Genomic DNA, 27240 nt, shown 5'->3' with positions numbered 1-27240 from the left:
AGTGGGAAAACCATGGCTGCATATTTATCTGATTTTATACATAAAATCTCTAAAGCATGCAGCTGTGTCTCTATCCTATCATAAAGAGAAATATATCTAATTTATTCGGAGAAATCGCATTATCCAAAATCAATTTAAGAAACTCCTGAATATAAATTTTAATTTGCAACTCCAAATTTATTTAAGTCCAAGTTTAATTTGCACGGCCAAAACGAACAATCTACTATTGGTAAATAATTTTGTCCGGTTGCAGGAAAACTCTCTACTAGTTGCCTTGCTCGACTTCCTGGAACAGTAGCTTGAAGTAAGTATTGTATTTTGTCCTCAGGAACAATGTCCGCATCGTCATGAACTTTTTTGAACTGCGACCAAAATGGCAACCAGTCTCTTATGTTTCCATTAAAAACCTTAAGCTGGATAGTAGGTAATTTGAATTTTCGGTTCTTACCTGGTAGACTGATTGATGAGTTATTAACTAGCAGCCGTTAGTGTTTTTCTTAAAAAATTCAAAATGCAAAATTCTTAAAACCTCTGTTTTTTATTCTATAACATTTAAACAACAAATTCATATTACATATGTACACTTATCCAAAAAAACTATAAAAATAGAAGAAAATAGTATACCGGTATTTATGATTAATCGTACACTTTTATTTGTTCTTAGTATTCTTTCTATCCACTCCTTATAATATGCTACCTTTGTGTAAATGGATGGATATCCTGCGTTGCAATCGTTTATTCCAAATGAGACAAGACCTACTAAAGTCCCATTAATTATAAATGGACCTCCAGAGTCGCCGTTACAGGAGCCTACTATTCCATTACCTAGAATATAAAACATATTTATATTAATGTATTGGATCTAAAACTATCAAAGGTATATTGATAGTTTTTTTTAAATTAATAAAATATAGCCACATGGTAACATTTTCAGCAGGGCCGCCGGGAGAAAAACAGAGCCTGGGTCTAAAAATTTACGTGCCTCTACACAAACATTCATAATTTCTTCAAGTCCTTCAAAAAGTAGCATATCAGCACAAAATTTGTTATTAAAAAGGAGTTTTTGGGGGCGAAAAATTCGAATTCAATGGTAATCTTGTGTACATCCTAGAGGGCACTGTCCGCGAGACTCCGAGGTGATAAACACGTGTACAACATTTTTGCGTCTCAGTGTATGTGATTTTTTTATAAAAATCTCAGCTTTTTAATTAATATTACTCTAAAAAATTATATCTTTGTCGAGTCGCTCAGAGCGGCCGTTTTTAATTTAATTTTTAATTTTGAATGCGGCCTAAATTAAAAATTTTTCATTTACGATATGCATTTTTTCTAGAGAAATACAGTTTTTCATTTATCGAGCGGTAAATTATTCGAAAATATGTATAGAGCTAAGCAGTAATAATCAAAACTAAGCCATATAAAAAAGATAAGCGCCACATCCTGCATTATTGAAACCGTGACTTTTGGGTACACGTAAATTATTCAGTATTTTTATAGCAGGTTTTTTTATTTAATAGAAATTATAGAAATAAATTAATGTAGGGTCCGCGTTATGGTGATCCAAATTTCAAAACTTTCAAAAACAAAATTAATATTTGGTGTGCTATTATTGGTAATTACTTCTCAGGACCAACAGAGTTAACATCGAATTTAACGGGCGAACTCTATTTAGATCTTTTACGAAATAAACTGATCGAACTTTTGGAACATCTTCCCTTGCGGTTACGGATACACATTATTTTATGCAGGATAGTGCTCCTGCTCACTTTTCCAGACCTGTCAGGGAATATTACGATTAAATTTATCCTAACCGCTGGACCGGTCATGAGTCAAATGCCTTAGCCGCCTCGAAGCCCTGATTTCAACCCCCTCGACTTTGCCATATGGGGCCATACATGAAATCAGTTATTTGTCAAGACATAATCAATCGGAAGGAGATTTGGGAGAAAAACCATGATGCAGCAGAATTATTTCAAGAAAATAACATGTTGTTTAATATCAGGTAGTCTTTCCATAAAAGGGTAGCTAAGTGTATCGAAGAGACCACCTTTAGCATTTGTTGTAAGATAAAAAAAAATTCATTGCATTCATTACCATATTGTTTTTGTCCATATTCTTTTATGTAATCATATTATAATAAATAATATTATTTATTTTGTAATACATTATTGTATGCAACACATATTTAACAATTAAATAAAGTACCATGTCTTTACAAAATACATGACTATGACTATGATACCTTATTTCTATACTAGTCATTAATTGAACAAAATCAAAAATTAAAGAATTCAAAATGGTTATCTCCAAAACCGCTGCTCTCGACTCGACAAAGGTATTCCTTTCTTGAGTAATATTAATTGAAATTTTAATATTTCTATGAAAAATATATATACACTAAGACACAAAAAACTTGCACACGTTTTTATCTAATCGGAGTCTCGCCAAGAGCACCCTCTAGGATTTACACATAAATTAAAATTTAATTTCAATTTCTCGACACCAAATACCCTCTATTACCAAATTTTGTTATGATGTTTTTTTCTCTTTGAATTATTAGGAAATAATGAAATTAAAATTAAATCTTTAACATCCTGTATCTCGATTATTATCAATTTTCGCATTAGACAAACTTGTTCAAATAGTAATATTTGTAACCAAAAAATATGCTGTTACTTTACGTCCACTAAAGTTATGGGACACCCTGTATAATGATGTTGAATAATGAATATTACCGCTCGATCGCATTGTTGATTCCAGTCACACAAGTAATCTTTACCAGTGACAAGTCGTCAAAAAGCTTTACATGATAAATATTTATTATTAATAGATTATGCTTCTTCGTGAGTTTTTTTAACGTACTTCATTAGAGTAAAGGTAAATATCTACTAAAAAGCATTTTTATGGAAATTAAATATTTTTATATTATTATAGATTTCTTAATGTTTTTATCATTTTACGTTTATGACGACGGTTGTCCCTTGATATGATGTTATGACAATATCGGTAAATACTTGTGAAAAGATCGGCTTAAATTGCCTTTTCCCATGGTGCGGCACAAACGCCACAAGTTTTTACTATTGTAACAATTCACAAAAATACTAAAATGTCTCAACCTTTTTCCTTTTGAACCAAACGCCGTTTGTCAAGATGATATTTCGCAAGATGACATCAGCTTTTGCCGGCGGTGTGATCATTTCAAATTTTTTAAAAGCGGTTTTAGGAATAATAATTATATTAATTTTTTTTTGCTTTGAAGATTAAGGTATAAAAAAACATATGTACATCTATTTCAAAAAATATCTATTTCTACTTTTTATTTTTAATCCAAAATCTTACATCAATAAGTTAAATTAACATTATGATTGTAAGTGTTGATATATAGCTGAGAATTTCCTCTTTTGAAAATTGGTGTAAACTTGACAACAGAGAATCGATGAATATGTTGGTAAACAAAACACCCCCCTTGAACTTAAATAAAGTTATTGTTTACTAATTCTAGCCTTTCAATGTTCTAAGGTTTTAACTTAAATATGATTTTGTTTTATTTACAAATATTAATAGAATTAAGTGTTCATTGTTTATTGTCCGGTAAGTATTTTTTACTTTAGTTTTCTAATGTATACGAAAGATTTAAAGTTAACATTTGATTTATTTTCATTAAATTTGCTATTTAGCGTATTAATATTTATTTATTTTATCCCCTAAGCAGAAATTATTCAGGGCTGTACAGGGTGTCCCAAATTTAAGAGTGGCCATCAAGATCTCGGAAACCACAAGAGATACAAGAACTGAGGTCATGTTTTGCAATTTTATGCTTATTGAAAATTTAAAACATCTAAATATTTTTGTAGAGATCAAAAGAAAACCCCTTAGAACATTGAAAGGCTAGAATTAGCATTGCGGTGGAACTATGGGAAGTTTGTTTGTTTGCAAGTTCTCTGATGCAATAATGCCAAATTCTAATAAAGAAATTGCAATAAAAAACTTAATCATAATAAAAAGTTGTCATTTATCAACTTTTATACAAGTCACTAAACTCTAAGTCTTAAATTTATTAAATTAAAATTATAGAATTACACGTATTTCGCCCATACTAGGCATAATCAGATCTACTGTAAAAAGAAACAGAAACAATAAGCTTTTTAAAAACTTACCAGCTAAACCTAATTTAGACAAAAATACTATCTAGTACCTAAAATTACAAGCTAGTTCATACCTTGTATATTCACTAATAAAAAAACGACGAAAAAAAGAAGCAGAGAGCAACACTATATGATATAAGTCAAGGGTAGAAATTCAGTTAAAATTGGTAAAATTGGACGCAGACTAGTTTACTACATATTAAAATTATATAAATAAACAAATGAGATTAGGTTTAAAAGCAAATATCAAAAAATTAAGTACAAATAAAAAAATAAAAAAGACTTGCTGACTTTAGTAATCGAACCCAGTATCTCAGTGTCATGGGAATGATAAGGTTAAGCTTTACGCTAAACCGGGCAGGTGTAATACAGTTATTTTATTTAAGGAGTATCTGAAGGCAAGGTCAAATTGTTAAAAATCAAGTGGGGTTCAAAATTAAAAATGTCGTTGACGCAGTTGAGTACTGGACTTTTCTTGGCTTTTGTTATTTCTAATTTCTCAAGAGGGTCCAACTTTTTATCCTTAGGACACTCATGCAATACTCTCATATTCTCATGTATAGTAGCAGAATGTCCCACAGATAGTAGATGATTAGTAAAAGTCGATTTCGTTTTGGTGAATGAAGTCAGAGTATTTTTGTTGTACAGGCCTAAGTGTTCCAAAACCCTGATGTGGATTTGACGAGCAGATGGGCCCACATAAACTGCATCACAATCCCCGCAGCTCAACGAATAAACTCTCGATTTACTTAAGTGATCCCTACCGTCCTTAGTATTAACTAAATGATTATAAAGAGTGTTGGAAGTTTTAAACGAAATGGAAAAATTAGGGTTTTTAAAAAATTTGGCCAGTTGTAGGGAAACGTTACCAAAATAACTTAGACAATGAAATTTTAATTTGTTTATATCTGGTTTATTATATACTATGTTGTAAGATAATTTATATTAATTGTAAAATTTGAAAAATTATTTATTTATTGAGTTAATTGGGAAACCATTAATATCAGCAATATGTATATATTTATTGTGTCTAGTTCTTTCTGAAATGCTGTTTTCGAAAGCGGGATGTTGAAAAGTCTATAGAAGTAACTAATGAAAGCAGCGACTTTATATGAAGAAATTGATGAGAATTGTATTATATTATCTGTGCAAGAAGCTTTTCTGTAAATTAGGGAAGACATTTTTCCATTATCCCTAATTAATAATAAGTCCAAGAAGGGCAGTTTCTTCCGGTTTTCTTTTTTTAACGTGAACTTCATTTAGCAGTGTAATTCATTTACGTAAATCATAAAATTATTCAACTTATCGTCCCCTCCATCCCACACGATACAAATGTCGTCTACGTATCTTTTATACAAAATTATATTGTTGGTAAAGTGGCTAGTCATAATTTTACTTTCCAAGTTGTGTATGAAAACTTCGCTAAGGAAAGGAGAGAGATTACACCCCATAGCCAATCCAGCGATTTGTCTGAAAAAATGTCCGTTAAATTTGAAAAAGTTTTGTTCGAGTACTAGACTCAAAAGGGTTCTCAGATTATCTATCACGATTTTAGGTAAGTTCTTTTTATTCAAAAGATCAGTGACTTTAATAAAATGTCAAGCATTTTTTAAATAAAATATGATAAAATACTTTTAAAAAGAGTCAATATTCAAAATTAAATGAATGTAGACAACGGGATTAGAGGAAAAGGGCAACAACCTCGCAACGCTGCTAGATCAGATTGTTGATTATACGCAAAGATTAGCTGAAGTTAAGTTTGGTATTTTATTTAATGAGATGATCCTGTACAATATTCAAGCGTGTCAGATAATACATCATACGCGTTATATCTTTTTGATAACCGAGAAAAAAGTTATCCTAGCGTGTCAGCTATTAAGAGGAAATGTTAAGTGAACTGGAAAAACTCTCCTATTCAATTGCTCTACGATTTGGACGCGGCGAAGTCATGACAGATATTTGATGTGAAAAAAAATGTGAACTTGAAATACTCGAGCACGTCAAGGTTTTTATATCGACAGTTCAAATGGTTGTTCTGGTCGTCCTAAATGATAATCTGATATTTATATAGAGGAACATTGTAAATCTGACAATTAGAATTTTGTAATTTTTTATTTACTTTTTGTTTTAAAGTCGTTGCCAATTTTCCATCTGTAGTTTGTTGGTGGCATTTGTAAGGATACGACAATTCGCATTCCTCACGAGCCTGCTATGATTAGCAAGGTGATAAATTTACAGTTTGCAACGGTGGTAAATTCTATCTTAGCACGGTTTAAATAGCAGATAAAGGATCCAGAATTTTTCTTTAATATTATGAGTTTCAGATCCTAAGTTTGAAAATAGCAGATCCGATCAAAATATCAATAGGCCTTTTTTTGCATCGCCTGTAAAAATCTGGGTTATAATCACCGTTAGTGCATGCAGAGCTGGTAGTGCTGGTGGTTGAACAGAAATATAAGAGCGGCAATATCAATTAATCAATAAAATATAAAATAATAAAATATATAATAAAAGTCAAATATAAGAATTATTTCTCAAAATCCCTTCTATAAAAATGCTCCGACGTAATTTTCTTGTAGAATAAAGTTACACGAAGCAAAACAAAAATTGTCTCAAAATTTTGTGGCCCCACAAACTCTACAAAGCAAAAAAAAAATGCGTTCTCTAACAAATGCAAATTCAAATGTGACTTTTCAATGCATTAATTGTTAATCTATTACTTTAACACTTACTCATCTACTGTTGTAATTCGGGGACACTTTTGATCAAGTTCTGGTGCATCATTTTGGTATTTTTATAGCTGTAAAAAGTTTGTAAAGTTGGGCGTGATAGCTCCAAGTTTTAAGACGTTTGATTAGAAAATACGGCCAAATCTTCAAACCGGTTTCACTTTACGATACTTCAAAATAGTTATAATTTTTTTTTAAGTTTCCGGTGTAAACTAGGTGAGGTTTTGGTGTAATTTAAAATCCATTATAATTTTTTCTGAGCTTAAACAGGAATGCAGCAAGACGTAGGCATTATCCTAAATAAAATTAAGATTGTAAAATGTAAGTTAAAAATAAAATTGTCGTTATAGATATCGAATCTATACTGTCGTTATAGATAACTTATGTACAAAATACTACAAACTTATAAGTATTATATTACAATGTTTACAAATTACCTTTACAGTTTATTGGTTTATGGGTAGAGGAGCTATTTTAGTGACAGATCTTAGATAAGTTCCCTTCGACGTCTTTAACTCAACCACCCTAACATTAGAGTCCTTGCCAGGAATTGTTCTTAAAATACGAGCCATTGGCCACTTTAAAGGTGGAATATTGTCCTCCTTTACAAGAACAAGCATATTTTCAGTTAGGTTTTGAACATTATTGGGCACAACACTTGGGCCTGGTTTGTAAGGAACTTAAATAATTCTTATACCAAATATTCCAAAAATCTTGTTTGATTTTTGTATATAACTGCCAAAACTTTAGGCGATTTTCTGGAATACTGGTTAAATTTACTTCAGGAAAACTTGAAATTGGCTCCCCAACAAGAAAATGCCCTGGTGTAAGGTAAGAAAGATCTGAAGGATCCGAGGACATTTGGGTAATTGGCCTAGAATTTAAAATGCCTTCAACCTCTATTAAAACTGTATTGAACTCTTCGTAAGTTAAAAGAGTGTTACCTACTATTCTCTTGAGATGATATTTAGTGCATCTTACCCCACTTTCCCATAATCCCCCAAAAACAGGACTATGACTCGGGATGAATTTAAATTCGATGCCCTCATTAGAAGAATAGTCTACAATATTACTCTGAAACTCTTCCTTACGGTGAAACTCATACAGCTCTTTAAGTTCATTTTTGGCACCAATAAATGTGCCACCATTATCGCAGTAGATCTTTGAACTTTTACCCCGTCTACTAAAGAATCTTTTTAAAGCTGCCAAAAAAGTTTGAGTTGATAAATCGGACAACAGCTCGAGGTGAATTGCCTTCACCGCAAAACAAACAAATACTTAAACACTTAATACTTAAACACTCTACAAGATGTGACTCTATCTGTGGGTAGGGATCCCATTAGTTGACTTGCGACCTGACCTTTTAATCTAAAATATGTTACACAATTGTAAATATTCTTTTTAATTTCATTATTGGCACTAATTATCCAAAACTTCATGTTAAGGCTGCTTACAATTTGCTTTGGTCCTGCATGACAAAGCCTAATGTGTTCTCGCTTTATTATAAGAGCAGTAATATGACTATTTTTTGCCAAAATCATGGGATACTTTTGGTCAACACTAATGTTTGCATTGTGCAGCCTCCCCCCCACACGAAGCAAGCCTTCGCTGTCAATAAAAGGGTGTAAATTTTTTAAATTTGTTCTAATGTCTTGTTTTTTATTCAACAAATTAATTTCAAGAAAAAATTTGCTATGTTGGTCACATTTAATGATTTTTTTTAAGGCTAACACAAGTTCTTCAACAGTTAAATTACCAGATTTTCTAGCATTTTTATTTTTTATGTTGTATGAAAGCCTCGAAATGCGAGCTACTACTCTTTGTAATCTACTAAAACTAGAAAAATCTTTAAAAAATTCATTTTTATCTTCTGGAATGGCATTTACCACCATCACTTTTTTCTTTTGTTCGGGAAGGGTTCCTTCAAGTTGAGGAACATTGTGTAAATTTAAAGAAACATTTTCACATTTTAAAAATTGAGGTCCTGTAAACCACATAGAGTTAAACTTTAAATCTAAAGGAGACACGCCTCTGCTGACATAATCAGCAGGATTTTGCTTGGATGGAACATAACCCCAACTAAAATGACTTGTCAGATTTTGAATTTTAGCTATTCTATTAGCTACATAAAAGTTTAAATTAATAGGATCAGTCTTAATCCATGCCAAGACAATGTTGGAGTCACTTAACAAATACACATTTGACACTTCGTTTTTCAATAAGTGAAAGACCTTACTAATCAAATTTGCTAGCAATAGGGCACTATTTAATTCAAGGCGAGGAATTGTTAATTTTTTGTTAATTGGCGCAATACGTGACTGAACATAATAAATTTATATGCACATTATTGCCTATAACTGTGTGAGTATACAATACTGCACCATATGCATAAATACTAGCATCACAAAAACCAATTAAACTCACCTTACTTGCCCCAGTAAACTTTAAATTTCGTGGTATACTTATTCTTTGCATCTGAGCTAGATCGCTTGAAAATTTTTTCCAAAGCTCTAATAAATTAGCGGGAACAGCTTCATCCCATTTTAACTTTTCAAGTCACAATTTTTGCATAATAACTTTCGACTGGACTAAAATTGTCCACAAACCCCAATAGGATCCCACAGTTTGGATATTGCACTAAGTATTTGCCTTTTAGTAACGCAATTTTCGAAATTGGATTTTGGAACTGAAATTTCAAATTGATCAGTCTTTACATCATAGCCTAACCCAAGAGCTTTAACTACTGAATTATTTTGAGAGAGGTCAATCTCATCAAATTGTTGCAAATTAATGGGAATGTCTTTTAGGACAATTTCAGCATTCGATGACCATTTATGCAACTTGAAAGAGCCCAAATCCAAAATTGAGCATAACTGCTTTTTAGTTTCTATCAAATCATCTATGGAATTGCTAGAACAAAAAATATCATCCACATATGTGCTCTTTAAAAGAACTTCAGCACCTAAAGGATATTGATACTTAAAGTTTTTTGCAAGCTCGACAAGGCAGCGAGTAGCCAAAAAAGGAGAACTACGAAGACCATAAGTAACAGTTAATAAACGAATAACTTTAATTGGCAAGCTTGGATTTTCTCTCCAAAGAATGTTAAGAAAAGATGTGTGCTTCGGGTCAATTCTAATCATTCTGTATATTTTTTCAATGTCAGCCAGCAAAGTATATTCGAACCTTCTTAAAGAAATCAACACATCAAAAAGCTCAGGTTGAACTACTGCCCCATTATACATGCATTCATTCAGACTTACACCACTCTTTGATTTTAGGCTACCGTCAAACACAACCCTGACTTTTGTTGTTTTCTTATCTTGCCTAACTAATAACTAAACTAAGCAGATTTAAAAATCTGCTATAAGCTACTGAAAAAGAATCACCAATATTTAAATTCTCAGGACTCTGTTTAAAAGGTAATTCTACCTGAAACCGATTGTTAACTCTAGTCACTGAATTTTTAAAACTTTGCTCACAAGCAATTTGGTCGCTATCATACTCAGCCATAATTTCTGGCACTCTTTCGCACTCCCAAAACTTAGAAATCAAGTTGTCCAATCTTCCATAACTAGAGACCTCATTATTATTAGTTATAAAAAGGCTTACCGCTGTATTGCAATTAAATTTGTTTTTGGCAACTTCAGGAATTTTACCGCCAATTATATAACCAAAAAATGTATTTTGCAAGACTAAAGCATTGTTACCTAGTTTTAAGGTCCCAGTTAACAAAATATTGAAAAGCACATTAGCCCCCAATAGAATTTTAATATTCCCAGGAAAATTAAAATCATTATCTGCCAACTGAATGTCACTTGGAATCAGCTTATTGGTTTTAAATTCTGAATGTGGTAACATACAGGTAATATTACTGACAACATGACACACCACATCTATGCTATAGTCAGAGATGCAGGATCCAATTTTTAATTTTACCGACTCAGTAATACTTTTTGCTCCATCTGTAACACCAATAAGCATCATCTGCGACAATTCACTCTTATACCCCAATCTATCTGACAATTCTTTAGTAATAAGAGATACTTCAGACCCAGAATCTATAAGACCCCTTACTATTAAATGTTCATTATTTTTTGCTTTTATTTTAACTTTTACAGTGGGCGGAAGTACAGTTGTATTATGTGGGACTCTTCCTACTAATCCTACATTGATGTGTACCTTGATGTGGTAAAGATTGATAGTTATTGGAAGCATTATTATCAGATACCATAGTATTATGTTCAACACTATAACACGCTTGACACTTAAACTTAAACCTACATTTACCCACATGTGAATTTAGGCAAATTTTACATATTTTATTTTTTATTATAAAATCTAGTTTACGTTCAAGACTCTCTAACTTAAATTTTTGACACTGGTACACCTTGTGGCCAAGCGTCAAACAAAACTGGCATTTTTTATCATTTTTATTATTTACAACAGCTGCATGGGTCACTCTAAATTTTTCTTTTTGTCTATTTACGGTATTTACATTGTCAACTGTGGTCATGGACTCTAACGCTAGGGCTCTATTTTCAATATAATGAAGCAATTCAGTAAGAGTTGGTAGTTTTGAATTATCCCTATCAAATTGAAAACATTTGTTTGTGTATGGGTCTAATTTTCTTGACAATAAACATACTAAAATAGTATTCCAACTATCTGTTGGTTTCCCAAGATTTTTAAGAGCAGTAACTTGTTGCTTTATGTTTGAAACAAACTCCCTTAAATTATTGCTAGTACTTTTTGTTACTGGTGATATGTCAAGTATTTTATAAATGTGATAACTTACCAAAAGAGATTCATTGTTGTACCTCTGGTCCAACAATAACAGCGCCTCTTTATATGATTCGTCAATTAAGGGTAGGTTGGCAACCAAAGCTAATGCCTCACCTTTTAAGTAGGACCGCAGATAAAACAGCTTCTCTACCTCTGATAAAGTATTGTTCCTATCAACTACCGCTATAAATAAGTTTTGGAAAGGTTTAAACTCATTTAAATTTGAACCATTAAAAATAGGGATATTTACATTTGGCAACCTTGTTGACGGTATGCCTTCATTTTGCTTAGTTCCACATGCATTCCTTACAGTGCCTCTCAAATTTTGGTTGGGAACAGAAATCAAGAGATTAATTTGAGTAATAACATTGTAATAGATTTCCTCGAACTCGTCCAATTGTTCAGGATCTTTTTTCTCTAATATCTTAATTTCTGCATCCACTTCAGAAAACTTATATAGAAGATCTTCTGCTTTTTCTTTGCGAACGCTTAATTACTCATGTAACAATGTTGTTACTTGTTCATCCTTCTGCTCTATAAGGAATGCATGTATCCTGTTTAAAGACCTTTTGTATTGCTCTCGTTTACCATTTAGTACTGCTAGTTCTTCTTTTCGGCTCATTTTTACAATTGTTGGATTGTTATTGTCCCAAACAAATTTTACTTTGTTGCCTTAACATTTTATAAAATCTATACTTAAATTACACAAAAATAATATGTATTAACAGACAACCTAGACGCACACTACGTACATTTTTTCTAAAAATGTTATTTCCTACAAAAATTCACAATATTCACATGCCAAAATAAACCTCTGTAAATAAAAACAGAAAAATAAAAACTTTGACAACTGTCAAACTGTCAACGACTGGACATGTCGGTAACAACGGCAACTGTCTGTCTCTCAGCTGACAACAGATATACAGGGTTCTACTTTACCATTTACCATACCACCTCTTTTTTTTTATTAGGGTACAGCACCATCTTACGACAGCAACTTCTAAACATCCTAAGACCAGCTTCTTTCTACACAATGCTGGTAGATGGCGGCAGGCAACAATTCCGATTTCGAAAAACGATTAAAACGAAACGAAATTTTGAAATGGAGGGAATTGGACCTGGAACAGGATGCCGATGCCCTTAAAACGTACCTTTCATAGCATTTGATCAAATCACAAAAATGGCTGCTTTAGCTTTCGGCTTCGGCATTTTTTAACAGCAGCACACTTTCCTATATCCGACTCTAACGGACCATGTTGTGGCCGGTTCTTGAAATAATGGACTGTATTTTTAATATTTACACTATTTACATTTTATTTACAACTTCTTTGAAGGGAATTACAAAGTTTTATAGGGACGCTTATAAGGACGCGTCCTTGCCTTCAGACTTAGCAAATGTAACTCACTTGGTGACAAGGTGACACATAGACTCACTGACATGATTGACACGATTCGTTGCAGTGTTGCCACATAACTGACTAAAAATGGCTTTACACATGCAAACTTATTTTGTTCATTCAGCACGTACTGTGCATTTTTGTTGGGCTAACAAAACTTTTCCCAACATTCGTATGTTCTGCTCGGCGACGCACCACCCGGTATAATAAATACTTTGATATGAACTTTTTGTATTTATTTCAAGATTTATGTTAGGTACCGAATGCGTATATCTGATTCTGTTATTTTCATTATTTAAGATATTTTGAGTGGATTTTTCAAATGGTTATACTACAATATTTGGAAAAGAGTATCTTGATTGTTTATTTTTACTCCTGTCTGCGTTGGTAAATGTATGCTTTAATACATTTTTAGTAATTTACAATAGGATAATCAGTTGCAATTAGATTTAAATGCTTCTCAAAAACTATAGTGTTCTAAATTAATACTGTGTTTAACTTACCTGAAGTACAGAACTGGCTATCGGAAACAACATTTTCATATATTTTATATCTAGTGCACTTTTTATTGGATATAACCAGTAAATCGACGGATCTTAAAACTGGCGATGCACTACCTAAAAATAATAGTCTTAATACAAAAAATGTATTTTATTAGAAAGTATGTCCAAAACTAGATAAAAAAGCTGCTATTTTAATAGATATTGTAGCATTTTTTCCGTTCATTAAGTATAAGCTAAAACAATCACTCACGCTAGAAATATTTATTTTGACTATATTTATTTGAGACTATTTAAATCTCGCACCAGTATGCCAACTCAACTTTACTTCACCTGACTACTTATACTTTACAATTACTATCGGCGATGCGGCTTATATACTTGGCAGAGCGCTGTTCCAGAAGATTTCCTCTAATCTTCAATATGTCGTGCGGTATATCTCTTATGTCATTACGGAATGAAGGAGAATCAGCTGATTTCTCTGTCCTTACAATAACGTTAAACTGCCCCTTCCCTAAGCTCATTTTATTGCAAAATTGATTTCAAAGATGGTATATGTCAGTATAAGCTGAAGGGTTCCCTCTTATAATTGAACCTCTTGTAAAATCAACAGTTTTCTCCATAGAACGATGTTGGCGAGTTTAACAACACACTATTTACACGCCTGTAGACCTAATGACCACTTATAACATGCTACGAGTAATCCTCCAGTTCAGGTTATCGAGTTTTTAAATCCTCGGCAAGTAATTGGTATGCCGTCTCTTTGGTAACCAAATAAAAGATCTTTGTACCATTGGTTATCTAACTTTAAAGTTTGACCAGGAAAAAAGAATGACGAATTAAAGAAGGACAGAAGGATCATGACGGCTCTAAAGCAAGGTAACGGCTAGCCAGGACTCGGCAGGGTATTAAATACTTGCTGGGAATCCTGACTTTGCATAACTGTCTAAACAAGCATCTACCTCTTGGTATAAGACAAAGACCGCTCTGTCCGAATTGTACTACAGGGGAGAAAACTTCATAGCACATACTAGGCGTCTGAGATAGGCGGAGTGCCCTGATAAGGAAACCTTTTGGAGCAACGACACTGCAATGCAAAGATCTTTAAGATCTGGATTGGGACAATGTGCAAGCCTTTATTAAAGGATGGGTACAATTAGGAAAGACCGCGCACTAGAGAGTGGAATCGTAGGGGTGCGTAATATAGGGTTGGCGAAAGGGGCTGTTTAGGTCTACTAGACGAGCTCTAATTCCCCTACCCTTACTATTACTACTAGCTGGGATTTGGCCAACGCAGCTCTTGAATCTTTGAAAACTTTCTACAAAAAAATGTATCTATTCATCCAGATATTTGTAAATCTTTAGCAACCCAATGTGCCAGAGCATACTCTTGCTGCACTTCACAGATTACGCCCTACTTTTTTAAGTGTTCAATTACATATTCATCAAATGTCAAATTCGACTCTGGTTTGATTTGCCGCAGCTTTTCGCGATTTCCATAACAAGGAGCCAGTCGAATAAAGTGAATGACTCGAGTTATACTAGTCCGCTTGTGTACTCTATAACGAAAATCGTTGATGTCTTTCAGCTGTTCGTATGGCTCATCCCAGGATGCTTGAAGTTTCGGTGACAGATTCTTACCCTGCCGTCTGTTAAGGTCATACAGCTAAACCCAGCCACCGTTGTTGTTCATCTGATCTTTGGCATCGACATCATATAATCAGGCGATCGCCTGCATCTCAAATTGAAATGCGTACTTGATTATGTATTGTGAAATGACGGAGAGTTAGATGGTTTCTCTGTATCTATAATATCACTACAAAATACACAAAATATAGTACAATTAGTCACAATTAAATTTAAGTTTCATTAATGAGATGTGGAATCATATATCCTTATAACATCTCTACAGCATGAATTATTTCAGGAAATTTTTTTTAGAAAGAAAATTTAGGTCGCTAAGCAGATTTCTTATAGAATTTCCTTATGGTAAAGAAAAAATTTGCCGAAATAATATTTTAAGCTTGCTGTTTGACTAATATTTGGAATTTGTTTGGTAGCCGTGCAGAAGTTTTATTATTTACCAGAAGATATAATAATTTCGAAGGATATATAATAATTATCCCTGTGATCAAGTTGTCAAATTTGGAATAACAATATCTTCAATACCTTAATAAATCTTTGTCTTTAGAAGGCAAAAATTATAGAATCTCTATAGAAAATATTGATGATGTAAAAGATCGAAATATTCGGGATAGCATAAAAATCAGTGGACAAATCGTTACAAATATCCATTAAAAGATTCAAAAGAGGCTATATTACTCTCCCCAATAACAGTAAACGTTTCAAGCGTTTAATAAAATAAATTATTTAAACTGCATTAACTATTTTTTAACGCCTTTTTACACTTTAATTTCTTATAAGCCCATTTATTATGTTTTGTCTGTTAAAATGTTTTAGATACTGGCTATTTCACAGAAATACTTGATTACTTAAACCAGTTAATATTAAGCGAAAATTAGATGAATAGGAAAATTTAGCAATATTCAAAAAATCAGAAAACAAATCGTAATAAATATTTAATACCTTACTGTCACTTGTATAGTTCACTTAGTGTTTAAACTTAAATCATCCATGCTTTATTGGATTTTTCGCTCTATTAGTTACATCTTTAGTATATAAGGCCACTTGTAAGTAGTTTTTGTTTATTTTTAATATTCTCTAGAAGATACTAACATCGCTAGTGAAACACATGTGAAAATGCGGTCTTTTACTTATCTTGTGAGTGCATTTTTACCTCTCAGATCCAGCGTTAAAAACCATTGGAAACCTGATATCTTATGTTGGGTCGTTAATTCTTGCTAAAGGATAACTGTTTTTCTTGCATTCAGCCGCTGATACAAAAGTCTATACAAAATGTAGATTTTAATTTTTTTTCCAACTACAGATATCTTATGCACTCTGGGATAGTTCTATCGTTCCGTGTGTCTTCATTTCTTGGAGCATTGTGGCAACTTACTCATCTATCAGAATCTATTTATGTGCCTGTTTTATTGCAATATTTTCTCCAATGTTAATTCGATGTAGCACCAAATCATTACTTCTCAGGTTCATTACTTATCGTGCCAGAAAAACACATTTTGACTTTCTTCAATGTCGCAGCTTAAAACTCTGGTCCATAGTCAAATTGGTAGAGGATTCTTTAAAAAGCTTTTACAAACAGCAAAAATCTGCTTGAATGACGAATTCTATTAGCACTCTTCATGACTGCTACTACTTTAGAGACTAAAACTGTAGTTTCTTCTACATAATACCGTCTTTGCTGAAATTTTTTTAACCATATACTTTACATCTTTCCACGGGCTCAATGAAAACAATTTCTCCATCTTTTCTCCCAGTAGTGGCATTAACCATACTCTCCAAATTTGCTGATATGATAATATCCTTTGGATTTTCGAGCTAAAAATAACTCAATCTTCTTCAAGCGGATTTGTTTTATCCAGTTTGAAGTTCTCGAAACTCCGTTGGATGGAAGGGTGAGACAGAGATTTACTAATCGTATAACAAATCGTGCTCAAACTGTCGAAGACCGTTCGGGTTGTTGTCTCCTAGATTTCAATTGGGCTTGGTACACTTCTAGATGGGCTTCACCATATCTCATCTCTAAGATACGTACCAGTACATCGAAATTAGGCTCATTCCTAAATGGCACCATTCTCAGTATTTCTGTAACTTCTCCTCTCCGGCATAGCTTAAGATTTATTGCCTTTTCTGCGTTATCTTAGCGGTTTGCCCTGTCAGCGGCCTTAAACTCATTCAAATAGGCACTCCATTCTTCTTTACCGTCTAATATTGGTTGGTTAACTTTCGCATTGTATTCTAAGATCGGAAAAAATAGAGGCACACTTTACTTTAATTTCTAGTTCTCCTATTTTTAATGCAATCCAAACTCTTTTTTAACTATTGCTTCGAAGTGGGTCATGAAATATATTTGTTTTGTCTTAAGATCTTTTCCAAGTTTTAAATTTCGTTCTTATTATTGGTCGCGTTCCTTTTTTCTTCTCTGTATTCTTGTCACGTTTTTCTTGCTCCTTTTCAAAATCTGCTTTTAAGTTTAATAAGTTCTTTTTTCATGGCCTTCATCAGATTTTCTTGTGTTCTGTTTCACTCTTCTTTTTTTTTCTTCTGGTGGTCTCTCATAGTTTTGATCAAATCTTGATGTTTTTGTGTTATCTGATTTTGATTTCCTGTCTCACTACTCTTATTCTTTACTCTCCGTACGGTCTCGTACTTTTTGTTCTAGTCTTTGCTTGTCAAACTTCTTTATAGCAGCTCTATTAAATTTTCGGTCTCGACTAGGCCGGAGTACTCTTTAAAGGCATCCACTAAATTGGGCTCCCAGATATCCTTTACTTCTGACACTAATTATAATAGAAAAGACTCGAAAAGAACACATTACTATCTGAAACAAACTTACGCCAGGAATACACTTTTTTATCACAACTGCTCAACACGCTCTTTATTGACAATGGCTTAACACATTGACTTAAAATGATTAACAAGATATCACGAAACGCGCTCACTTTAAGCCATAGATTAAGAGACGATTAGAAGTTTCTATATTGTTTTTGAAATTAGAATTAAGTCCATATCAGAGAGATTTAGATGCAATAAAATGGTTTATCTCAAATGGAATAAATACCCGTAATGTAAATTTTGAGTATAAATTGGAACATTTTTGATTAAGCCTGTCTAAGGTGGTTGGATGAAAAGAAAAAATAGACTTTATCTTCACACATCAGCATAAATAGTTATATCGTTTTATTTTTTCACTCTAACGAATGATCACTAAAAAGGTGTTCATATTGTTCAATTTTTATAACAAATTTTGGCAGTAAACTTTAAAGTGGGTAGTCTGTAGTATATTATTGCTATAAGCTACATAAATTTTCACAAATACATCTTAGAGCTAGATAAACTAAAATTAAGTGCTATCAAATATTCATTTTAATATACCGTCATTGATTTTGCCCCATCCAAGACATAGACCATTTTCTTCAGAAAAATCTTCAATTGTCTTTGCGAAGGAGACAATACTAATAAAGTCATTTAGCTCGACTCTCTCAGGTAATTTAATTATTGCAATATCATGTTTTAGGGTGTCTCTGGTCCAATCTTCGTGTATGAACCATTTCTTTGTACGATAATTTATTCTAGAAGATTCTATTGATCTTATATTATGCGCTCCCAATAGCACGTCTATATAATAGGCACTAAAATAAACACAATAAGCAACATATTAAGATATAATAAATATAACATATACATATTTAGATATAATAAATAACACATATACAGGGTAAATGGGAAGGAGTGCACCTCATTCTAGGTTAGTATTATACACGTGAAAATAATTTTAAAAAACTCATATGTTTTATCCGATTCTCATTTGTTTTTAAATTATAGCGTAATTAAAATATTTTAAATAGATTACCACTTTTATCACAAATAATGCAGGTACCGATTTTTTGGTCCGTTCTGTCGGTTTGACATATGTTTTCTCAGCGTGTTTATTTTTAAGTTAAATTCGTATTCGTTTCGACTTAATTCATACGATTAAAGTCGTATAAAATGCCACACATCTATTCAACTTTAGAATATTTTACGGCTTTTAGAAAGGGATGCCAATACATTCATAATACTATCTACTTCATCGGTAACTGGAAGTCAATATAGAGGAAACTGTTAGTTATGATGGCGGGTCAGTAATGGTGTGGGGCGGGATTAATATGAAGGGCTGCACAGAACTAGTACAAAAATTTTATGCTGCGCTTACAGGAAATGAGGCGGGTGATAAGCTAGTCAAAAATGGAGTAGAATCCAAGCTGATAGGTCCAGAACCAGCATTAGGCATTTCCTACAATATGTCAAAATACACAATCACAACCCTGATGCATAACAAAACAAAGTGCTACTGGGAGGAATTACCAGGAGACAACCATGCGAAGGCTTTCATACCGGACGCAATAAGGTAGGTAACAGATACCCTAAGGAAACTTAACAGAAAGTACCTAAAAGCCTTAATGGAAATGTGTACCGGCTACTGCAGACTGCGTCGCCACATGAATCGGATTCCTTTGGCGAAAAGCGCCGAATGCAGGCTATACATGGTGGAGGACGAGACGGCAGAAGACATCCTATGCAGATGTCCGGCGCTAGAGAGAATCAGGCAGGCCATCTTCGGCAATACCTTACCTAAGACGGAAGATATTAAGAATGCATCTCCCAATCAAATTATTGAACTCTTAAAGAGGACTTGATTGAGAAAGTATAAACACTTGTAGTGAGCCACAATAGACCTAAGGTCGCAGTGGAGGAACACAAGGTGCCCTACTCACAATAAACCTACCCTAAGTACCAAATTAGAATTGATATTTTAAGTATTCTCAAAGTCGAAACACTTAAAATGATTGGATACTAGTATTCCCTTTTTCTGCTTACTTAGGACGCAACTTTAGAAGGATAAGTTGAGCCTTTTGTTTACTTGGTTTTTGATTTTTTATGGTGATTCATTTTATCACCAATTTTCTATATTTTATATCTTGGTCAAACCCATTGGTACCAAGACATAAGACTATATTAGACCAGCTTCTCTCAAACCGTTGATTGAATATTTGGGAAGATACGCAATCGTGTGTTTTAAAATGTACCCAATCGACTTTCGATTGCCGTTCAGTTTCGTTCACCGAGTGGTGCTGCCGTGAAGCGGTGAATCTAGGAACGATTCATTTAAGCTACTTGAACTTCTTTGACTGAGGTTTTCAACGACGCTGGAATCTCCGGCTACGCCGCCATGTTGGTTATTGTTGAAATTTCTTAAGAAAAATAATTGTAGCGTCTTCAGAGTCCTGAGTTACATTCAATATAAGCTATAACCTTCAATATTAAATCATTCACAAGATTGTTAATTGAAGACACTCACAAAAAATAAACACATCACAAAAATTAAATTTTGCTTGTTCAAATAAAAGTAAGAATTTATCAAAATTTTCTTGGTGAATCCTGACTAGTTATTACGTAAAGACCATAAAATTATTAAATTGATTTAAGATTCCCTTAAATAAGTGAAAAAAAGAAAAATAGAAAGTGACACTCATAGAAAATTGAGAAACAATTTTTGTTAAGACCTCGTTTTAGTTCTTGTAGATTAAATTAATAGTTTTTGGTGAGGTTTATAATTAGATTTTTTTTAAGATTTGCTAATAAGGTTTTGAGTCTGCCATTTTCGGTTAATCAGAGTCTTAATTAATAACTTTAAATTTTTATCATTTTGGCATAGACCTAGGTTTAGTAAATTTATTTTTGTTTTATCCAATTATATTTTATAAATTGTATTATAAATTCAATAAATGATTTTACTGTTTTGACATAATTTTAAAAAATAGCCTGATGATCTTATTAGAAAAAATACATTATTTGGTTTAGTAATTTTTATGAATTTGAAATATTTATCGTATATTTATTCTTATCGCTTATTTCTGATTTATCCTTTTTCAAAAAATATTCACAATTGTTTATCACATTTCGTTTTCTCTATTAAGATTTTTGCGAAATAGCCAGAAACATTACATTAGAACGACAATACTAATATTGCTTGTGAATGCAATTTCGGAATAAGAATAAGTTACATTTTTGAATATCTGAAATTAAAACTGCACTGGTCTGACTCTCATCCAATTGTTAAGGTGCTTAGTTAAAACATATCCATAATGAAAGGAGTTTGTCAAATATTCAAGTAAAACAATGACTGAATTAAGAATTTAAATAAATCCTTAAATGCAGTGAATATATTTTTTAACTACTTTTAAATACTTCAGTTGAGCTAAAATAATTAAGAACAAATTTACTAAAAATCAGAACTTAAATCTGAATTACTTTAAACAATCCATGATCAATAAATTTTTAACTACATTAATTGACTGGAATAAGTATAATACATTCTTTATAAAACTACCTTTAAGATATTGATCTAATACTTAATTACATAGTTTTAAATTTTCTTTTGTAAATCTATATTTTTAAAACATTTTAAATCAAATTATGTCAGAAATAAGCTGTCTAAAAAATAATACTTAATTAATATGATTACGATTATTGAAACTCCTTTTTTTTAAACTAATTTTCACTGCCTGTAAAGGCTAAAATATCTAAAAGAAAAATTGAAACAAAATAGCTTGTATTAATAGGTTAAATTGAATTCGATATTTATAACAACATATTTAGTAAAAATTCTATAATAGATGAACCTCTATATTTAGTGAAAAAAAGTTAATTGTATATAAACCTTTCCAAGATACCACAGTTTCATACAACATTTCTTCTTAGTAGTTTTGTTTGGTATGTTTTTACGCAAATATCATTTTTCAAAAAATTATTTTCGCATATCCATTATTTTTTAGCAGTGTATTCCCCATCAAAAAAAGTATTCATATTTCCACGGGTTTGAATCAACTACTCAAACGGTATTTGATTTAGAACCTGAGATTTAAAGAAATTTACATTATTGTTTTTGTTTATTTTTATTATGAGGACCTTAACAACACTTATTTTGATTTATTGCCAGCATAACTGTGTATATTATGCAAGAGAAGCAGCTTTTAACTACGCTACTAAAGACAAATAAATTAATGTTTATCACACAAAAAGCTCGCACAAAAAAATTAAATAATCTTTCGAAATAGACCTGTCGAAAACATTAATATATATCAGCTCAAAGTGCTCGAGTTTTTAGGGCGGATGATGCAAAGCCGGCAGGCAAAGACAGTTGGCACACGCCTTTGGCAAAATTATCGGGTTCCCTTCGACTGACGCAACGGTGTCACCATCCCATTGTCGGGTACATTTGAAGGTACATAAGGTTGCGCATCTTCTCAAATATTCAATCAACCTCAAACATTTACAGTTGACTCCACAACATAACAGGGCTAGGATTCTAAAATCACGACTTCCAATTCGATCGCGACTCAGTCGTGACAAGAAGGGTGATTCTAAATTTCAATCGTCGCCTAAACTCGTTTTATTCGATTTGATTTAGGTTTCTTGGTATATATTTGTTATTTTTCCGAATATTTGACAAATCGAAACGTCAATTTTCTTTTGTATTGATAAAAACTAAGCATTTTCATTTATTTTGTTATTTATTTTCGCCTCCGTGTTTTTTTATTTAAATATATGCCTATATTATTTCTTTAAAATAAAAAAAACGTCGTTTAAAACCACCACTACACCTTAGAACATTGAAAGGCTAGAATTAGTAAACAACAACTTTGTTTGAGTCCAACATGTGCACAGGGGCAAGAGGGGTGTTTTGTTTACAAACATATTTGCCGATTCTCTGTTGTCAAGTCGACGCAAATTTTCAACGGAGGAAATTTTTAGCTATATTTTAACAACCATTATAACGTTAATTTAACTTATTCGTGTAGTATTTTATAGGAAAATTTAAAATAAAAATTATAAATACTACAATTAACCTATGTTAAGAATAAATATAATATCCTTAAGCAAAAAAAAAACAAAATTATTAACATTCTTATCCCTAAAACTGCTTCTAAAAAATTTGAAGCGACAACACCGGAGCTTAAGCGTCTGAAGGTTTGTTCTCACAGCAGTAAGAAACAAGTTTTCGACAAATACACATGCGCAATAGAGTAAAATGCGTTCGCACAGAAACTTCTGATCGGTTTTAAATCAAAAGTTTGATGTTCTTACACAAAGTTCTGATCGTCATCTGATAGTCAGACTTGTTTTCGGATTTATTTCAAGCAAAGTGTCAGAGAATTCGTGTAGCCAGTCAACGCCGATCTTCGGAATATGAACATAACCTCTAAATTGTTGTTTCTATTTTGTCGTTTTGTATAGTCCTTGATATTCGTTTTGAAAATTGTATTTTATATTTTTGGATTAGTGTAAACATAAACATTAAGGAAACAAGTGCTTTTGAATCGTCGGAAGAATCTGATCAGAATTATGTTGATTCCGACACAAACTTTTAAAGAAGATTTAATTGAAGAACGGATAAAGCCCAAAAGTCAAAACTATTTTCATGAAACTGTCTCCCAATTTAATAGAATAGAATTTCTCGAGCATTTTAGAGTAAGTCTTGAAGTAGCAAATAATCACACAATCTTAAAGTCTATTAATAATATACAGCTATTTCAAGGTTGTAGTATAATTTTTGTTTTGTTTATGTTTTATTTATTTTCCCATTTCCCACTGGGATAAAAAAGTGAGGTTATTTTTCTTCTCCACTCAACCCATATTTGATGTTCGCACAGACGGTTTCAAATCGATCAGAAGTTGTAATATTTTACACATGCGCATCAATAATGGTTTGGAAACAGTTTCAAACTTGTAAGAAATTTGCAGTGAGAACAAACCTTGAGCCATACGCGTAGTGTCATCTGTCAAACGGCCTCTTTGTTTATTTTCGGGATTCGTGTATTTTCTAGCGATGGGAATAACCGAATGGTTTTTGTAATCGGATTATTAGTATTCAAATAATATTCATAACCGAATCACTTGAATGATAACTCGAATGATATAGCTCAGTCCCACAAATCACAAATAATAAACTGAAATAATGAATTTGAATACTTGCCGTTACTGCGAGGCGAAATTATTTATTACTTTGCAAACATTCGAACTTTCTTTTTCATTTTTTATGATTGATAGTAATGGATTTTATTTTTTTTCTATAAAATATTCAATGTTTAATAATAATAAACATAATTATTTTCTGGTATTAAATACTGTAGGACGAAATTATGCAATTTTTAGATACAATTTTAGATTGTAATTTACCTAAAAGTAAATATGAATTAATTAATTCTTTTAGTTCTTTTAAAATCTTTTATTTTTTTTATAGAAATAAACATATTTTATTTAGTAAATAATGGTTATATAACATCATTCTAAGAATATTTTAAAATTTTCTTGTACATGTGACAAACGGCTTGTTTTGCATCGAGTTTGTTAAAATAATTACAAACTACTGATTTTTTTAAAATTCCGGATCTCATTGTAAGCATCATTTACTATTTACAGGAATACTGACTGCTCACAGTTTATCAATAATTTAAAGTGAAAAATATTAAGATTTAAAATATACTTTTTTAAGAAACAGCAACAGTTTAATGATCAAGGAACAAAAAAATACAAAATTATTTGTCACAAATTGATCAGCTGATATATGTCTTGTGATTTGCGATGTTGCAATATATACGCAGGAGCGATGATTTTTAATTCGAATTATAGTCCAATTATTGAATTCATTCATAATCTAATAAGTAATAATCCGATTATCGAAATAATGCGATTTTTCCCATCACTAAGTCGATAACAGCGCTGATAAAATTAAAACTGGCTTGGTTCTTGTTTATAAATAATTTATTTAGTTTACTCTTAGTCTTAGTCATCGCCCATCGGGCTTCAGGTTATCAATCGAATACTTGAATTTAAAAACCGAATAACAGGTTATTTTAATAACCGAATTATCGGTTCATTTTCATTCGAATAATCCCATCACTAGTATTTTCATTTATTTTTGGTTTAAAAAGGAAAAAGGCCACATTTTAGTGTTTTTTTAAATTGCTAGGATGGCAAAAACTCGTGTCGTTTGTGCCGCATCATGATAAAAAGGTGATTCCAGCCGATCTTTTCACAAGTAAGTACCGATACTTTCATAACATCACATCATAGGGTTACCATCATCATAAACGTTTAATAGGGGATCTTATAGATATAAACCTAATAAAAACTTGAATGTGAAAGTATGCGTAAAATACCAAAATATTTATATTTTTAAATCTGTACTTTAAAAAATATAAATATTATAGAAAATATAAAAACATAGTATTTGTTAGGTACCTATCTATATATAGTTATGTTTTTTTAATATAGACATTAGGTAGATAGATAAAATTACTAATTTTTTATTGCCTTCAAAGAATTTTGAAATTTATTATATTATATTATACATATATATATATTATGATATATTATACATATATCTATGTATAAAGTTAATTTTGTCTTTCCCTAAAATTTGATCGATAATTTTTTGTTTGTTTTACCATATTGCAACTTACAATAATACATATAGTAATTGGCACCACATATTAATTTATTACTGTAATTTTTTTTGCTTTTTGATTAAATATCAAATACTTATTATAGATTGCCTAATATATGCCCAAAGGGAACAATGGATTTCATTAATGGAAATCAACACAATTAAAAAGAACATATTTGTTTGTTCATTCATATTTGTTTGTTGATCACATCCTTAGAAGTGATTTCTTATATAAGGAAGATAATATTATCAGTAGCCAGACTTTATTAAAAAAATCAGCTCTACCTCAAAGGTAACTTTTTTTTAAATATATTTTTCTAGTATAAAAAAATCGTCACAAAAAGTATTAGTGTTACTCATATAAGCTTTATTTATACCTAACACTTATTAAATTAGGTATGTGTGTAAAACTATTTTTTTACTAGGATTTCTGATGCACTGGTTAAAAACACAGCAGCCGATAATTCAGTTAATTTACCAAATGATTTACTCTTCAAAGCTGCAGGGGTAGTTTTCCTGAAGAGTGCAAAAACTTCTTTAGCTTCCAAAATGGTATATAGTACAAACAGTGAAGCTAATATAGACAAGTATGGATAACTAAAATAGATTAATATTCTTGATACACCAAATTTTGTATAATTACAGATCTGATCATTCATCATCAACAATAACTGCATCTGAGATTAATAGTTACCGTGGGGTCTAGGTCAACAATTACTATTTCTCATCCAAGCCGTTTTTGTTTAACCGCTACACATTCCCTGACTCTGCCAAGGAAAAGGTAATAATACACTCAGAATAGACTACTAGTTTTATGTCATGTATCATCCTATTCTATATATCTTATTTAGAACTGATACAGTATTTTATTGTATTATATTTGTTTAATTAAATTCTTAGGTAAGCTTTGTTTTTTAGTATAAATTAATATGATATAATAATTGGTATTAGGTATTATATAGGTCACTGTTAAATGTCTCAAAACCATTGTACAGGCTAAATACTCATAATAGAAATCTTATAACCTATAAAAAACCTGCAACATCTTCACAATTTGAACATCCTTGTAGTTTTAACTCTTTCCGCTGAAGCAATACTGTCCCTTTGAAAAAGTCAGCACCATAGAAGTATATATTATGTGATATAAAGTAAGTTATATAAAACTGAGTTTTGTCCAATATAACAATAACAATAAAATTATGCAAAATAATAAAAATTTGTGTCTTAAAACATGATTTATTAAGCAATCTATAATATTATATTAATAAAATATTTAATTTCCATAAAAATGCTTTGACAAAAATGCTGCCTTTTATTAGGACCTTCCTCTAACGAAGTCCGTTAAAAAAACAGAATAGAAACAAAATAGTTCGTAAATGGTAATTATATTTGGCTTCGTCTCATAAATACATAAACAGTGTAGTACCCTCGTTTCCTGCGCACCTGGCCACAATTTTTAAAGTAAATCCAAAAAAAAAACGAAGCGCTGACAATGCACCTACGGTATCCCGATACAACCGCATTCGTTAGATATTCGTCATTCTTCGTTTT

At 31.7% G+C, this 27240-nt stretch overlaps 1 protein-coding gene and 1 long non-coding RNA gene across 4 annotated transcripts in view; one reads left to right on the top strand and one right to left on the bottom strand.

The window, feature by feature from the left end:
* Positions 1–519: 519 nt before the first annotated feature.
* Positions 520–27240, bottom strand: part of LOC126750179 (brachyurin-like) — a 57001-nt gene continuing 30280 nt past the window's right edge. Inside the window, exons 3-5 of one of the 2 annotated variants that reach the window (XM_050459708.1) lie at positions 18573–18829; positions 13560–13673; positions 520–825 (exon numbers count right to left, since the gene is read on the bottom strand). In XM_050459708.1, coding sequence (XP_050315665.1) covers positions 566–825; positions 13560–13673; positions 18573–18829 — 631 coding nt within the window. In that variant the 3' untranslated portion in view covers positions 520–565. The remainder of the gene's footprint in view (positions 826–13559; positions 13674–18572; positions 18830–27240) is intronic. The other variant, XM_050459709.1, reaches the window with a different exon arrangement.
* LOC126750180 (uncharacterized) lies at positions 25059–26919 on the top strand. 2 transcript variants are annotated; one of them, XR_007665633.1, is made up of 3 exons: positions 25059–25281; positions 26115–26276; positions 26335–26919. It is a non-coding gene; the product is annotated as an uncharacterized LOC126750180 (long non-coding RNA). The 2 variants fall into 2 exon arrangements; XR_007665634.1 differs by lacking the exon at positions 25059–25281 and adding an exon at positions 25909–25981.

The sequence above is a fragment of the Anthonomus grandis genome, chromosome 2, assembly GCF_022605725.1.
Source record: "Anthonomus grandis grandis chromosome 2, icAntGran1.3, whole genome shotgun sequence".
Classification (NCBI taxonomy): domain Eukaryota; kingdom Metazoa; phylum Arthropoda; class Insecta; order Coleoptera; family Curculionidae; genus Anthonomus; species Anthonomus grandis.
The sequence above is the reverse complement of the archived record's forward strand: the minus strand, read 5'-3'. Positions and strand labels throughout refer to the sequence as shown.